Here is a 15191-nt window from a genome sequence, read left to right as displayed (position 1 = left end):
TGGAAGTATTACATTATCTGGAGGATTGACATATAAACAGGGGGAAAAAAATGGCTACTGTAGAGGAGTGTTTACTTTCATACAATCTCTGCAACCCTGCCAAAAGGAAAAGTTGAACAGAAGATAGTACGTTCACCAGATCAGCCAGTGTCTCTTCTGACTGAGACACCAATGGCTTCTTCATTGGTGTTCGTTTAACAATAATTTTCATTTAGCACCCCTACCTGAAATGCATGACATTGAGGCAGATGTTAGTGTTGCGTTACAAATTTTGGACTATACATTTTGCTATGCAAGAACGCAAAAAACACCCCTTGTGCTGCCCTTTGCGTAATTAGCATGTAATGGGCCTTCTCCCTGGAAAAGCATCTTGGACAATGTCACAGTCACCATGCCCACCTTTAGCTATGCATTCTCTATGGAGCTATACATTAATGAGGCCTTACAGATTCACAGAGAGATTCTTGTCTTGTCTCTTGCTATGGGAGACAGCAGTTTACCAGTATGGATTGAACAGTTGTGTGGGATAGGACACATTTCAAAACTCAAATTCCACGGTATTCCTCCTTAATCTTGAAACGTATCTCTAGATTCAGGAAGATTTTTTGGGAGTTTTGGGAGACTAATTAGAGTTGATGCACTGCAATTCAACCTTTTACCATACTTGGAGATACTTCTCAGCCTGCCTCTGCTAATTGCCGTTCATTCAGTCATTATCATGATAACTCATTTGAATGAGGGAATGTGAAACAACTGGCATAATGTGGCTGACTTTTCTATGAGGGGGTATAAAGAGGATAAAGGGAAAAAAACAGATTTAGCCCCGGATATACAGAGCTTAGATAATGACTGTGCATATAGATTTGTTGCATTGGTCACACGACATGTTGGATTATATAACAGAAGCATGTAATACAATCTGCACCGTTATTCTGGTCATAAATCTGGATTAGCCCTTAGGAAGAGTATGGGAACAATATTGTGGGTTAAGGGTCGGGGCTAATGATGGACAATAGTGAACTCACCTGTCATGTTGCAGTAGACCTGTGTGGGCCCCAGCGGACCACTCCCATCTGGATCAATGGAGTAGAAGCCCGAGGAGCTGCCAATCAGCTTGTAGGCCTCGCAGGATGGCTCATAGATGGCTGGAGGGAAAAAATACATATATAGGGTAAAAGGTTAGCTACCAGAGGAGAAATGAGATGCCATAGTGCGGTTGGCTGATAATAATACTAAAAAAAAAAACCACAAGGGTATTTCAGGGATGAGGAAAATAAGGTGTATTTTCTCTCTGTAACTCATGTAACAGGTTAAAGGTGCTATGTGTAGCATTTCTACACCAACAAATCATTACCTTATTCATTTTGAGACATAAGTATAATTACCAGAACGCTACACATCAACATCTTTCATGGAGATGTTCGTGAAACTCACAGTTGTTTTTTTTCCTTCACGCTAACCTATAGAAAAACTTTGCAACTCACACGTAAAGGTCTTTCGAGTACATACTGCAGGTAGAAACTAAGGTATAAATCGTATATGCGCACCATACGTTCCTTCCTACACACAGAACATTCTGCTTCTGCTGTTCAAATTGTATTCTATTGAGAATGTGTGAAAAGGAATGCCTCAAGGCTCATTTTGAAAGGTGGCTCTTTCAACAGCTAACTGCAACACGGAAAAGGTGTGAATTCATCTGTTAGATTTCAAGGTGTGAAATTGGGTGTCAGAAGAAGAGTGAATGCTCAAACAGAGCATTTTATTGGCCGTGATAGACCTTGTGATGGTGATGATGACGTGCGGGGAGCGGGACGGGAACTAACCGGTGTGACAGGTCGCTCCGGAGTAGCCGGTTCCCGAGCAGTCGCAGGAGAAGGAGCTCCAGGACTGGGAGCACTGGCCTCCGTGTTCACACAGGTTAGGGAGGCATCTGGAAAGAAAACGACCTCCATGAAACTAGTGACTGTTTCACAAACAGTTTCCACCTTCATCATCTAATGCAATGAATGTGTGAAACAAGTTGGAAAATATATTCTGGTATATTGCTGTTAAGTGACCCATTTGTAAAATTCCCTAATATTCCCTGACTTCCCCAGAGACTCAATCAAATCCCCTGTCTTTCCCTGTCTGGAATACACCTCTGAAAATTCCATGATATTCCAGGAATTCCAATATCAGTGGGAGGGTAAGGGTCAGGTTAAGGCAAGGGAAGGGAGTGGTTGAGTTTAGAGTGATGATCAAATAATTTAGTGGGAACTGAATAATGTTGGCATTAGTGTTAGGCAGAGGTGTGACCAAGTCAACTTTGTTCCGAGTCCCAAGTCAGTCTCAAGTCTTGAGGCACAAGTCTCAAGTCAAGTCCCAAGTCTAAATGTAGATTACCAAATCAAGTCCAAGTCAAGTCCCTCTCATTAATGTCACATCTCAAGTCTAAATGTAGAAAAGCAAGTCAAGTCAGAACAAATCAAGAGTCCAGTATCAATTTAATATCTTAAAGAAAACTAAATACCTAGGACTTTTCAATGCAATATGGTTTTGATAGGATAAAAACTTGGTAAGAGGATCATGAGTTTGATTTCTAGAATCAGTTTCAACTTCAATCAGTTTCAATCATTCCATACAAATTCAGAAAACAGAATTTAAATTCAGTCGTCTGCTGGAACAAATTTCATCACTTTCAATCTAAGTCATTTACACAAACACAAGATCTCAAGTCAAGACTTTAGAAACCTTTTCAAGTCATCAAAGTACAAGTCAAAGTCGAGTCCCAAGTCACCAGAACCCAAGTCAAGTCAAGTCTCAAGTCTTCTCTTCATGCATCAAGTCAAGTCTCGAGTCTGACTCAAGTCAACCATGTGACCTGAGTCCCCACCTCTAGTGTTAGGATTAGTTAGCCTAAGCTTTGGCAAAACCTCAACATTTGAACTTGACCTGTTGGGTCCAAATGTGAGCGCTCAAACCCTTTGACAAAAGCCTTTCTCCCACCTTTGAACATATGATCAAAAATTAGTAACAGCGATGCTTACTCTTATATTAATATATCACAGATCTTCAGCAATATTTAACAGTGAGCATACACATGGGACAGAGGTAAGTTGGGCTAACTGATCAGCTAATTGAACATAATTGAAATGGAACTGGAATATTTAGTTGTTGATAGTTTAAGAGTAAGGACAGTATACGCCTTCTCAACTTTCCTATTCTCCAGCTGCAGAGAAATCAAATGTGTACTTGCGTTGCAACCTTTTTAAGTTTCTACATTATAAAAGGTAACTGAATTTCTTCAATTTGTTCATGTATAAATGTAATTTGTATATGTGTGGAGGAACGGAGGGCATGTTCATTTTCTACAAAAGTCACCAGGCACAAAAAGGCAGAGTGAAATGCCTCATTGGCTTTGAAAAGAAACTTTGATTCTAAGTGCCTTCTTAAATTTCAGAAAGACCAGCCACTCAGGCCCGCATAAATTATAGATTCCAACCTCCTTTATTGTAGCCAATCCCATGGGAGAGTAGCTTTAGTGGGGACTGCAGTGACAACACGGCCATTCTAATTCCCACTCAGCTGTTAAATACTACGATGGCATTCGATTGTTTAGCAGACACTATCTCAGGTGCTGATTTAATTATTCCTGTTCTGTTCTTCTTCGGACACGCAGTGGGGGGATTAAGACACTAAACACCCGACATGCATCATTTTCACTTTGGTAATAAAGAGGTCAGTGAAGTTTTAGCGGTTAAACAGTAAGGAAAGCCCTTCAGCAAAAAACCATTATCTCAGAGGACTATGTGAGACAATTACTGCCCCCCCCCCCCCCACCCCCGACCCAGGAAAAAAGCCATTGGTTTCAGAAGGTGGAAGCTCTACTTTCAGCTGTTTCTGTGGGTGAGTGGAACTATTATACATGGACTTAATGGGCATTACTAATGAAGAATTTGGATATTTTTGCTCTTTTTCTACTCTGCTCTTGATGTGAGAGTTAATGATTGATGTGGGCGCATTATTGAATTATCTACTGTTGTCTACTCTACATTTTTCTATTTATATCTACTTAATTGTATATGCATTCTAATGTTTTTCGACTGTTTTTTCTACTCTGTTTTTTATATTGAATCTGGTGGGTGCAGACATAAGGATGTGAATGGCTTTTCTTGGTGATGAATGACCTTTCTGGACACTCTATTTCTATGCTGATTGTCCTATGATGTCATTGATTTGGAACACAACGCTTTATAGATTATATATGTCACTGGGATGATGTGATATTTTAATCTGAAGAAGGCAATATGTGACGAAACATCGATTCATAACAAAAAAAATAAAACTATTGCATTGGAGTTACGAGTGTGCGGTTTTTCCCCCTGTTGACCAGACTGAATATAATATCTGGCTTCTCCAGCAGCGGAAGAAGGACCCTACTGTCACTGCCTAAGCATCCTATGTGAAAATGACAGATCTGGCTAATGAGCATACAAGGCTTGTATAAGTTGTAGATTGCTGAGAGCAAGTTCCCAATATAAAAATGAAAACAGCAGGACCACTCCTACCGCTTCCGTCTCAAACACTACGGGGTAGGAACTTAATGAAAAAACATATTAAATAGAAAAGTAAAAGCTAATCACACAGTCGACATGTGATTATCATCCACTGTTTCTGCTACAGTATGTTTCAATAAAATTGAGAATGAAGCATATTAGAACACGTAGAACACAGGCAGCGCCCAATTTAAAAATAACACCTCATTGAAACACATACAGAAGCTACTCAAGAGGGTGCAAATCTCCACTGAACAATTCTCTGACTTGTTGTTACACCCAAAGACATAATTCCTATTACTTCAATTTGAAGTTAAATTGATTTCTTGATCCTGCAAACACACCCTCAGGATTTGGAATCAAGTGTCTATCTCTGGTACTTTCAGTTATGGCTAAAAAAAAACCAGAATGATAATCGCCTAATGGCAGAAATCCCAGATCGCCACCAAAATGTTATCACTTGTTCCTTGGCTCAAGGCCTATCTGTCCACCATTCTGAAATGAATGGATTTCAGGAATGGATGTTTTTGAGATATCCTGCTGACAGACACTACAGGTGAAAACAAAACCACATTGGCTGAGATATTAAACCACTAGTAAATGTATCTCCAAAGCTCAAGTCTTGACTTGCAAATGTTGACATTTATATTGGGCTGAAGTGTCATGTTGAGACATTCAACATAAATTACATAAATTTGTTTGTATCATTATTTGCATCCAATCTAAGTGTGCTGATTAGCTAATTTCTGAGATTGCTCTATCACACATTGACCACTGACTAACTTTGAGACTAAAATATAACAAAAGGAGAATGAAATGAGAGAGAGAGAGAGAGAGAGAGAGAGAGAGAGAGTATTGTGACAGCCGGTGGATTGTCATTAAGACTTGACAACTGTATGTTTAAGATCAGTATAACCTTCTGTGGGAAACTGTCTAAGCTCATCATGTCAAGAGGCCACCGGCTCTGAATTCCCATTCCGGAGGTAATTGTCATACCTGTCATGGATGCCGCACGTGTCAAACTGAAGCTCATTGTAGTTTCCCAGCATTCCTTGCTGGACGTGACTGAGGCTCATTGGCTGGCTGTTGATAAACACGAGCCGCATGCACCCCTGGAAGGCCAGTGTGGGGTTCTTACAGTAAGAGGCGACCGTGGGCGAGGGACAACCTAATGAAACACAGCAGGGAGTTTTTATGTAATCCAACATCTGCCAAAACAGCTTCGGCCAAATTAATGCAACAAAATAGGCTTACAAAATAAGTTGAGGGTATAAGAGGTTTGTGTGCCGATTTACTAGCGACAGTCCAGCATACCCAGAAACCTCTATTTACCGAAAACGATATAAACGGTGTGCATCTGAGTGACAACCGTGTGCCGCTTTAAATATCTGTAATGGGAAATCAGCCACCAAAAGCAGAGAGACCAGAATGAAAAAAAAAAATACCAAGACTCCATTATGCAAGTTGAGGCCTTAAAAGCGGCTTAGTAAAATGCCAGCTATCAGAAGATTTGAGATTTACATGGCAAGTTCTGGGAAGCTAAAGTTTGTAGTGATGTATTAAGTAAATCTCTGCTTAAGCGGCACTTTGAATTTAAAAAAGCGCTAAGATGCAGAATAGAGCCTACTGTAGCCAACTTGTGAGATATCAACTTGGAATTTGGACTGCATTTGCTGTACTGGAATTTAAAGTTGCACACAGTTTCGGTCACATTTGTTTACCTACGTTGCAGAAACACATCCATCTTAACAAGAGATATATTTTCAGGCTGGGTCTTCAAATCGTATTTGTGTGGAAAAAAAAGTGAAAAGGTCTGCCACTGGGGCGAGATGATTTCATCTGTTTTCAGTGCAATTTCACTTGACACAAATGACAGTATCTTGACGTAAGGTTGCTCAAGGCACTCGGTTCAAGATAATGTCACTCTACTCCAGATAGCTGTTGAAACAAGCTGATTTGCATTTGAAAAAAAAAGAAGTTATCTCATCTCATTGGTAGATTTCTGTTCACGACTTCAGAAATATAACATGTGAGCACTCTATACATCGTCTTGTGTCCTGACCTCCAAAGTAGATGTTGTCTTCCGCATCCAGTTGCTCCCCCAGTTCAATAGTGGAGGCTGGCTCATTATCCAGAGTCAAGGTGATCTGGAGATTCCTTGTGTCGAGGCTCACAGAATGCCAGAGGCCGTCATTCACTTTATGCCCTGATGGAAAATAGTTCAAGTCAGTTCTTGAGTGCGACTGCAATAACTGATGAATATGTCTGCAATACAAGAACTACAATTAAAGAGCCTCTCAGACATTGCATCACACACAACAGAGATTTCATCTGCCCATTTCATATCTTGTCATTGCTATTATCAAATAAACAAACTAATCTCTTGCCCCTAATTAAATTGTTTGTTCTTCCTTCCTGAGTGAAGCCCAATGGCAAACCACAGAGGTACAAGATTTGTTTTTTTTTTTGGTGTAATGAAACACAGGCCTTAACAGTCAAGGGCATCCAAGCTGTGTCTGTCTGCAGTTTGTCAACAATCCCCTCTGTGCTTGCCATCTGGTAGAGAGGTGAGAGACAGCTTCCAAACTAGGAGAATTGCCATTCACCACAATTAAATACGCTGGCTGTCAGACAGTTATTGTCTGAAACAAACAAAGACAGTGTGCCATGCGAGCGCCGCCTCAGAAAAAGCTCCAGCGCGCAACAGATGGACGATGACCTCTGTTTGTTCTTGATCACATCTGGACATTGTTGCAGGATATGATCAGTCCCACAGGAGCTCACTGACTCCGCTCTAGAATAACTGCCTCGCTACGCCAGGAAAAAAATGACTAAATCCATATACATGCATTATTCATCTCTCTATTGTGGGCAAAAAATGGACAAAACCAAACATTTATCTTTCTGGGGAACTAGGAGGCAAGGCCAGCTGAGTGAAATTGGCTGACTACTAACAGCGGCTACATTTACATGCACAGAGAGTCCTGACCTTAACCCAGTTAGCCAGTAACCTGGTTTTGGGTCGACACATCACAACCAGGGTTAGAATAATGTGGTGGTGCCTGGCTTACTCCCACATTAACCAGTTACTCTGGCATGGACTTACTGCTTTAGGGGTAAATTTTGATGATGGCAAGCAGTACTTACTATTGCTATTACTACTGGGATCATCATTTATTTCCCCAGTATCAGAAGTAACCTACTGCTCAGTCAAGTAGGGGGGGGAGAATATTGTGTTTCATGGGTTCATGGAAACTGATTAACCTGAATAAGACCTTAACCTCAAGTACGGACAATAGCCGGGTTACTCCATGCATGTGAACATAGCCATTGGAACATTATCATTATGCACTAATGTAATAATGAAAAAAAAAAATGTTTTAGGTGAAAAGTTAGGATTTGTCAAAACCCTCAGGACAAGAAATTTGAATCAAGTGATTAAAACTGATGCTGAATCTTCAATTTGCAAATATGTATGTTTGTATTTGTATTTTTTCTTCACAAGGCACTTGTCACATTGTGAAGATTTTCTGTTTGTTCCTCCTATTGGTTTCTTTATATATATATATATATTTTTATAGCTTTGTTAACATTCCCTTCTGAAAACCGACTGAAAACGTACTGCTGGTGGCAAGCAACACAACTGTCTACAGGGCTTTTGGCAAATACCAATTTTTCAATTTGCATTTTTTTCCCTCTTGAAGGCTCAGTGTAGAATTCTATGTGTGTATGGAGTACGGTGCCCCCGGTGACACTGTCACTTCAGTGATGGCTTTGAATATATACTGTGGGGTTTTATTGGATTGAATATGTATGTACTGTATGTATTTGTGCATGGACTGGCAGAATGTGGCAGTTAATAGTCTTTTAATGTTAGAAAACACTGGAGTCAAACAGGCTTGTACTTTGAGTGGCATCATGCTAATAAAGTTCAACAAAGCTTAGTGGTTAACATAAATGAAACTGTAAATATGAGTCATGCAAATGAGATTAAATGAAATGAGATAGAAATGAGACAGAAATGAATTCAATATTTGCTGCACTTTTAAATGAAGCAGAGAGGGAAAACAAACTTGAGAACCAGTCATACCATCCACGTTTTTTTTTTTTTACGACTTGTTTATTATCAGCTGACTGCCTGCTAAGCCGGGAGCCGCAACAGGAGGCCGAGCTGACAGACCAGTTACCGCGGCTAAAGCTAAATCCCCCTCTGGCCGAGGCAGATGCTTAGGCATGCACGCGCTGTACTCTTCAACCGAGGAGTCAGCCCGGCGCTGACACCGCTGCAGCACACACGCTGACGCAAACCTCGCTGTCCTACATGGGAAACTACGAGTCCACAAGCTAGCCGAGGATGATAATTGGACCTCAGCCACGAGTATTTCTGGCACATGCTGTATGAATGACGTACGTTTCCCAATTTCCTATCTCAGCGGTGCACAAATTTTTCAGCCAGGCTCCCTTTTTACCATGGAAACATGTTTATATTTTCGACGTCATGCAGTGCCACTGCTATAATTACACATATCAAAGCCACAGAGTATCACTTTGTCACACATATTAAAAACTGCATCTGTTTGCGTGCTAGATATAACGTGTCCTGTCTATTCTCAGATATTTATTCATGTATGGTGCTGTGGTTTTCACTAAACAGTAGCCTGTGTGGCCCGTAGCCTCACCAGTGGAGACCTCGGATTTCTGCTGGCCAGAGGTGCGGAGGGTCAGCCGGAGCCGGCTGTTGCTGATCCGCAGCTCCAGTCTCTGGGGCTCCGGGTTCAGCCGGGCGGAGAGCAGCAGCCCGTCTGGGTTCCACGTCCTGAACTGGAAGCGGATGGAGAAACCCCCCATGGCGGACGCCGCCGCCGGCAGCGACAGGAAGCTGCTGCTGGAGCTCAGGAAGGTGGAGGCCACCAGCTGGGGCTCCGAGCACGAGAAGGTCACGTTGCCCTGGAGAGCGAGGGAACCACAGTCACCTTGTCCCAGTCAAGATCAACATATTACAAGAAGGTTAATTAAGAATGCAGTGTTAATCTGACATTTTGATCCGCGCCGCCGAATCCTGCCTTGCTTTGAGACAGAGAGAGAGAGAGAAAGAGAGAGAAAGAGAGAGACAGCTTAACCGGATTAGGCCCTTAACCAGAGTACGGCCGATAGTCGAGTTCCTCCCTGCATGTAAACACAGCCGGTGAGAGGAGAGGAGGGGAGAGAGAGGGAGACAGACGGAGAGGATATTGAACTGGGCCGGTATGGACTTTGGAGGGAAGTGGGTTGAATGTCAGTGCCATGTGTGCGGGGGACTCCTAGGGACAGGAGAGTGAGTACAGAGGATATGAGCTCCTGTACACGGGAGGAACACATCATCGAGCCCGGTGACAGGGAGGCGAAGACGGCGAGGAGCGACGGCTTGGAGAAACCATCTGGGGGGGACTCCAGCGTTGCCCTGGAGAGCGAGGCAACCACAGTCACCTTGTCCCAGTCAAGATCAACATATTACCAGAAGGTTAATTAAGAATGCAGTGTTACTCTGACATTTTGATCTGCGCCGCCAAATCCTCCCTTGCTTTGAGACAGAGAGAGAGAGAGAAAGAGAGAAAGGCAGATATCTATTGTGGGCAAAAATTAACAAAACCAAACATTTATCTTGCTGGGAGGCGAGGCCAGCTGAGTGAGACTGGCTGACTACTAACAGCGGCTACATTTACATGCACAGAGAGTCCTGACCTTAACCTGGTTAGCCACTAACCTGGTTTTGGGTCGACACACCATAACTGGGTGAGAATAACCTGGGAAACTCATACTGTGATTATGAGAAACCTGGTTAAGATGTCTGGCTTACTCCCATATTAAACAGTTCACTGTGGCATGGAAACATCTTACTGCTCTCGCTTTTGGTTTCATGAAAAAGATTCCTGGCATAAGCCCTCTCCAGATGGCATTAGCATTACCAGGGGAGGTCAGACATGTAATTTCACCTGTGCACATTGGTAATTTCATCCATAATATATAATCATTTCTCGGGGGGCCGTGGTAAATCCAGGGACACACCGGTGAGAGTGTTTCACACAACATCGCCCACAGTCCGGCGAATCTGGCGGAGCTCTTTTCAGCTGGCGCCACATTATTGCAAAGAGACATCAGTTAGCTCTAAATACAGTAGGTAATTCAAATTTTTACTGGGCTAGCCAGAGAAACTCATTTGCTCAATGTTTGTTCCAGACGGCATAAAATTCCCGCGGTCCCGAGGTCAAAATCACCAATCGCCAGACCTCCCCTGCTAATACTAACGCCGTCTGGAGAGAGATTTGGTCCCACATTAAATGGGCTGCTGTGGCATGGAAACGTCTCTTTTTGCTGTCTGTGCAAACTCATTGGGATTGTAATTTCTTTCCCCTGTGTTAGAAGTAAGCTACTATTGCTCGGTCAAAGAGGGAGGGGGGGGAAATATTCTGGTTATTGGTTTAATCGCGGCAACAGTGAGACTCGATCGCAGGGTATCAAAGGCTCATGTACTGTAAACAGCTTAACCGGATTAGGCCCTTAACCAGACTACGGCCGATAGTCGAGTTCCTCCCTGCATGTAAACACAGCCGGTGAGAGGAGAGGAGGGGAGAGAGAGGGAGACAGACGGAGAGGATATTGAACTGGGCCGGTATGGACTTTGGAGGGAAGTGGGTTGAATGTCAGTGCCATGTGTGCGGGGGACTCCTAGGGACAGTGTGAGTGAGTACAGCGGACATGATTTCCTGTACATGGGAAAAGGTCACCGCAGCGCTGGGTGGAACACGTCATCGATCCCGGTGACAGGGAGGCGGAGACGGCGAGGAGGACTTAGGGGAATCTTACGGAGCGGGCAGAAAGAGGCTCTTACTGGGGATAACTTATTCGTGCTAAAGGCCGCGGTGTACTCGCTCGGGCTGGTACGTGCGAACAAAGCAACCCGTTTGAGGAGGGAAAAATGTGTCGTTTGCTTCGGACTCCGCGGTGTGAAGGAGTGAAGTTGTTCACACGCCGGCCCACACCATATCTGCAGTTGGTCGAAAATATCGCTGAATGTGTTTGCGCCTTGTGGAAAAGTGTCTGCGTTTTCCTTTTCCAGTCCTTTGTTTCTATCTCTAACATTTTGTGGTCAACACTTCTAAATTAATAGTCTGGAGGCTCGGCTTGCTGGGCTTGTTGGGAAGAAATCTGCACCTTTATAACCAAACGGCGTCTAACTCCTCATATTCTCCTCCTCAAGCAGCCCTTGTTGTTGCTCTCTTAGTTTTGTCATCAATGTCAGTCACGATTACCTCTTTAATCTTGATGGCATGAAGTGTAACTAAATGAACAGTACAAGCCCTCAGTGAATATACTCAAATTTGTGGGCAGTTGTGTTTCTATTTTGGGCAAGTTGGGTTTTGCTTAAAGTACACCGCTGCCTTAATGCCCCTCCTTGTGTTCGAGGCGGTGTCAGATGGTGTGCGGTGTGCGACTGACAGTTTGTGAAGTGCTCGGCGCTTTCAGGTGTAAGCCCGGTGAGCCAGGGGCCTTCCCGCTCCGGGGTTAATATTCATGAGGATGTGTCATTTTAACCAGCACAAGACCTTGACAACCCTTGGAAGTGGCTACCTTCAATAATGCAATTTGCCCCCAGGCTAGCGGCAGGAGGTAATAATAACCTACGCTGAATGGATCAGTGGATACGGTACATACCACCCCACCACCAAGCGCTGACCTCTTTCCAAAGTAAGAACAAAGACAATCCCACTTTCTCGGCTCTTAAGTGCTTCTAAACCAAGGACCTGTTCTCCCTCTGCTTGAGGTCCTTCAAGTTGTTATGCAACAACTCTCGCGGTTCATATGTTTTATGAGGTTAGGTGTTGTTAACCTCCCCTCCCCTGCTCGACTGAAGAAGCTCTTGCATAAGTGATCATATTGGGTTTTCGCTGGAGGTACGGCAGTTGCATAAATATTCAAACTATAAAAAGCCCTTACCACACTGTATATCTGCGGCTTGCGTCTCTTTGCCAGGTCTATTATATTGATTCCGTTGTAGTAGAGGTTTTCGATGCAGCCGTGGAAGTTCTTCCTGAGGAAGGTGCCGGGTTTGCCAGGCAGCGGGATGCCTCCGAAGCTCAGCTTTGATGAAGGGAACAAAAGAGAGGTGGAGCCCTTAGCACAAGATACACAATTTGCTCCAATACACACTAGCACATGGCTGAATATTCTTTTCTGCAACATTTTCATATACATAAATGTCTGTTTTGCTACTGTCTATCGCCGAATGATATAACACAATAGTGATTCAACCTAAAGCCAGTTCATGAAAGTTTCAACATTTGCTGTTCTAAACAGCCGGTTAGTTAGCAGGAGCAGCGATAGCCACCATGGCTGAACAGACTAGGAAAAGAGCGCCATTCAAGCTTCATCAACAGGAAAAGATATCACAACACTCGCCACAGTTTGATTGACAGGTGGTCTGTGAAGAACAATGCAGAAACACCACAGCAATGAGCGCTGAGCACTAAAGATGACAACAAATAAAAAAACACTAGTTTGTTTATCGTTTGTCTTCCAGGTTTGAACAGCATGTGAATGCACCGCTGTTTAGCAGCTGACTTGGAAGTCCTGGATGTCTGACTTTCCCACTAGCACTTGAATGTAGCATAACAGATATGACTAAAAAACAACAATTGTTTAATGGTAGAAATCCCATATCTGGATCATCACCAGAATCCAATTAACTGATCCTTGGGCCAAATCCTTTAGTAACTTTTTGAGATATCTTGCAAGCAAACACAAAGCAGTGAAAACAAAACCTCACTCCAACTTCATTGGTGGAGGTAAACAAACAAACAAACGAACAAAAAACACAGACCTTACAGATTGTAAGGACCCACCTCATAGTCCACCTCCAGCGAGTCTCCTTCCCCTTTGGTGCGGAAGTGCTGCGTATGGGAATCCACCGTGAGGTTGACCTGCTTGTTGAAGCGCTCGATAAGGACGGAGTGCCAGTGCTGGTCGTCCAGCAGGCTGCCCAGAGTGACGGCGACGCGCCCGCTGCTGAACCTCAGCCTGGTGTCGTCTGCAACACAAACAGCGTGAAAACACTCGCAGCGGCTCGCACGCCGCCGGTGTGAACCTTTAAACTGAGGGCAGCCAGTCAATGGAGCTCAGGTGCACCGGTAATTGGAAGAGCAAGGATACAAACACACATACACTGGAGAGAGTAATAGTCTCAGGTTTTCCACCCTGACTGTATTAACCCTTTAAATTCTGCCTGTACCTGCACAGCTACACATGCAGGCATTATAACATGACATGGCCAGGCTTCCCTCACACTGGGGCGTCCCGGTGACTCACTGACTAGAGCGCCTACCATAAGGCTCAGTGCTTCCCGCAGCGACCCGGGTTCGAATCCGGCCCGCAGTCATTTGCTGCATGTCCTCCCCTCTCTCTCTCTCCCATACCCTCCTGTCTTTCTCTCTCACTATCTCTGTCAATAAAATGCCTAAAAAATTAACCTTAAAAAAAAAAAAAAAGGTTTCGCTCACGTTGTAGCGATCACGTTTATTGGAAAGTCACAAGAGATTTCACATTCTCCAGTGATACCCACTAAGTCATTCTAGCTGGCAGGCAAATTTAAATAATACATTGAATTTATAATGGTGATTTAATTGAGCTGCCAAAACAACATGGCGTTTCAGATTTCAATGTAACACTCAGCAGACATGTGGGGCTCAGATGACGTGCAACAAACTTGTTTTGCTTATGTTTGAAGCGATTTAAGGTTTGGCGCACTCAGTGTATACAGTCGTCTATATTAACTGAAGCTTTTGAAACAGCAGGTGAATGTGTGAATAGAGATAACGTTTTGCTTTTTTTTTTACCTTCTAATCTCCCTACGGGGAAAATTAAGGGTAAATGAAGTTGAGTTGTAACAGATAACGCCATTTGTAGTCAGTGATGTAGTGGTAATTAAAAAGGTGGGTAAACTGACTTTCAGTTGGTGATTATTATCCTGCAACAATATGATAAAAAAATCTATTATACTTTCATAAAAGCTTTTTTTCCTCTTAACTTATGTCAGTTTGATGGCACTTCCTCACAGGTACATTATGAGTTTATTTATTTATTAGTTTATTTGTCTGGGACAATGCAAACAACCAACGTAACAAGTTACAATAACATGATACAGATGTGTTGCATATGGGATTTCTAGCCAAGGCTAATTTGCGACCCCTGTCCCTGGTTAGGCTTTTCTACTTAAAAACGGTCAAAACATATCATCATTACCAAAAGTACATTAGTTAATTGAGCACATAATAAGTAGTGACATTCTCACACGTGTGACATGATAATACAAAAATTACAATGTTTACATCACATTACAATCATTTTACATATGTTGCGTACGTGTATGTGTGCTTGTGTGTATGTTCCCTAATTCATGGCAATATACAGTATGTGTATGCGCATAATGTTTGTAGACGTGTGTGTCCGTGTGCATGCGTGCACGTGGTCTTTATGAGTATGTATGTATGTTTTACTGAAAAAGATGACTGGCCGAAAGTAGTTTTGCGCTGTGTCACCCTGCAGTTGCCGTTTGCTGATCCCCTAGTGGCGATTCTATTGGTGTTTGTTTTTGTGACATATGGACAAAGTACAATTTCTGTG

The 15191-nt window shown here is 43.1% G+C and overlaps 1 protein-coding gene across 1 annotated transcript in view; it reads right to left on the bottom strand.

Annotated features, from left to right (window-relative positions):
• The window catches only part of LOC139640905 (contactin-associated protein-like 5), a 71818-nt gene that overhangs the window by 16858 nt on the left and 39769 nt on the right, over positions 1–15191 (bottom strand). Inside the window, exons 6-12 of the mRNA XM_071515097.1 lie at positions 13415–13599; positions 12510–12653; positions 9215–9482; positions 6598–6741; positions 5532–5703; positions 1824–1930; positions 1026–1145 (exon numbers count right to left, since the gene is read on the bottom strand). Coding sequence (XP_071371198.1) covers positions 1026–1145; positions 1824–1930; positions 5532–5703; positions 6598–6741; positions 9215–9482; positions 12510–12653; positions 13415–13599 — 1140 coding nt within the window. The remainder of the gene's footprint in view (positions 1–1025; positions 1146–1823; positions 1931–5531; positions 5704–6597; positions 6742–9214; positions 9483–12509; positions 12654–13414; positions 13600–15191) is intronic.

This window comes from Centroberyx affinis, unplaced genomic scaffold (assembly GCF_046629955.1).
Source record: "Centroberyx affinis isolate AG114_WGS23_722 - 3 ecotype Tasmania unplaced genomic scaffold, CSIRO-AGI_Caff_v1 ptg000308l_1, whole genome shotgun sequence".
NCBI classification, from domain to species: Eukaryota; Metazoa; Chordata; class Actinopteri; order Beryciformes; family Berycidae; genus Centroberyx; species Centroberyx affinis.
Note: the sequence above shows the minus strand (reverse complement) of the source record. Positions and strands in the feature narration are given on the sequence as shown.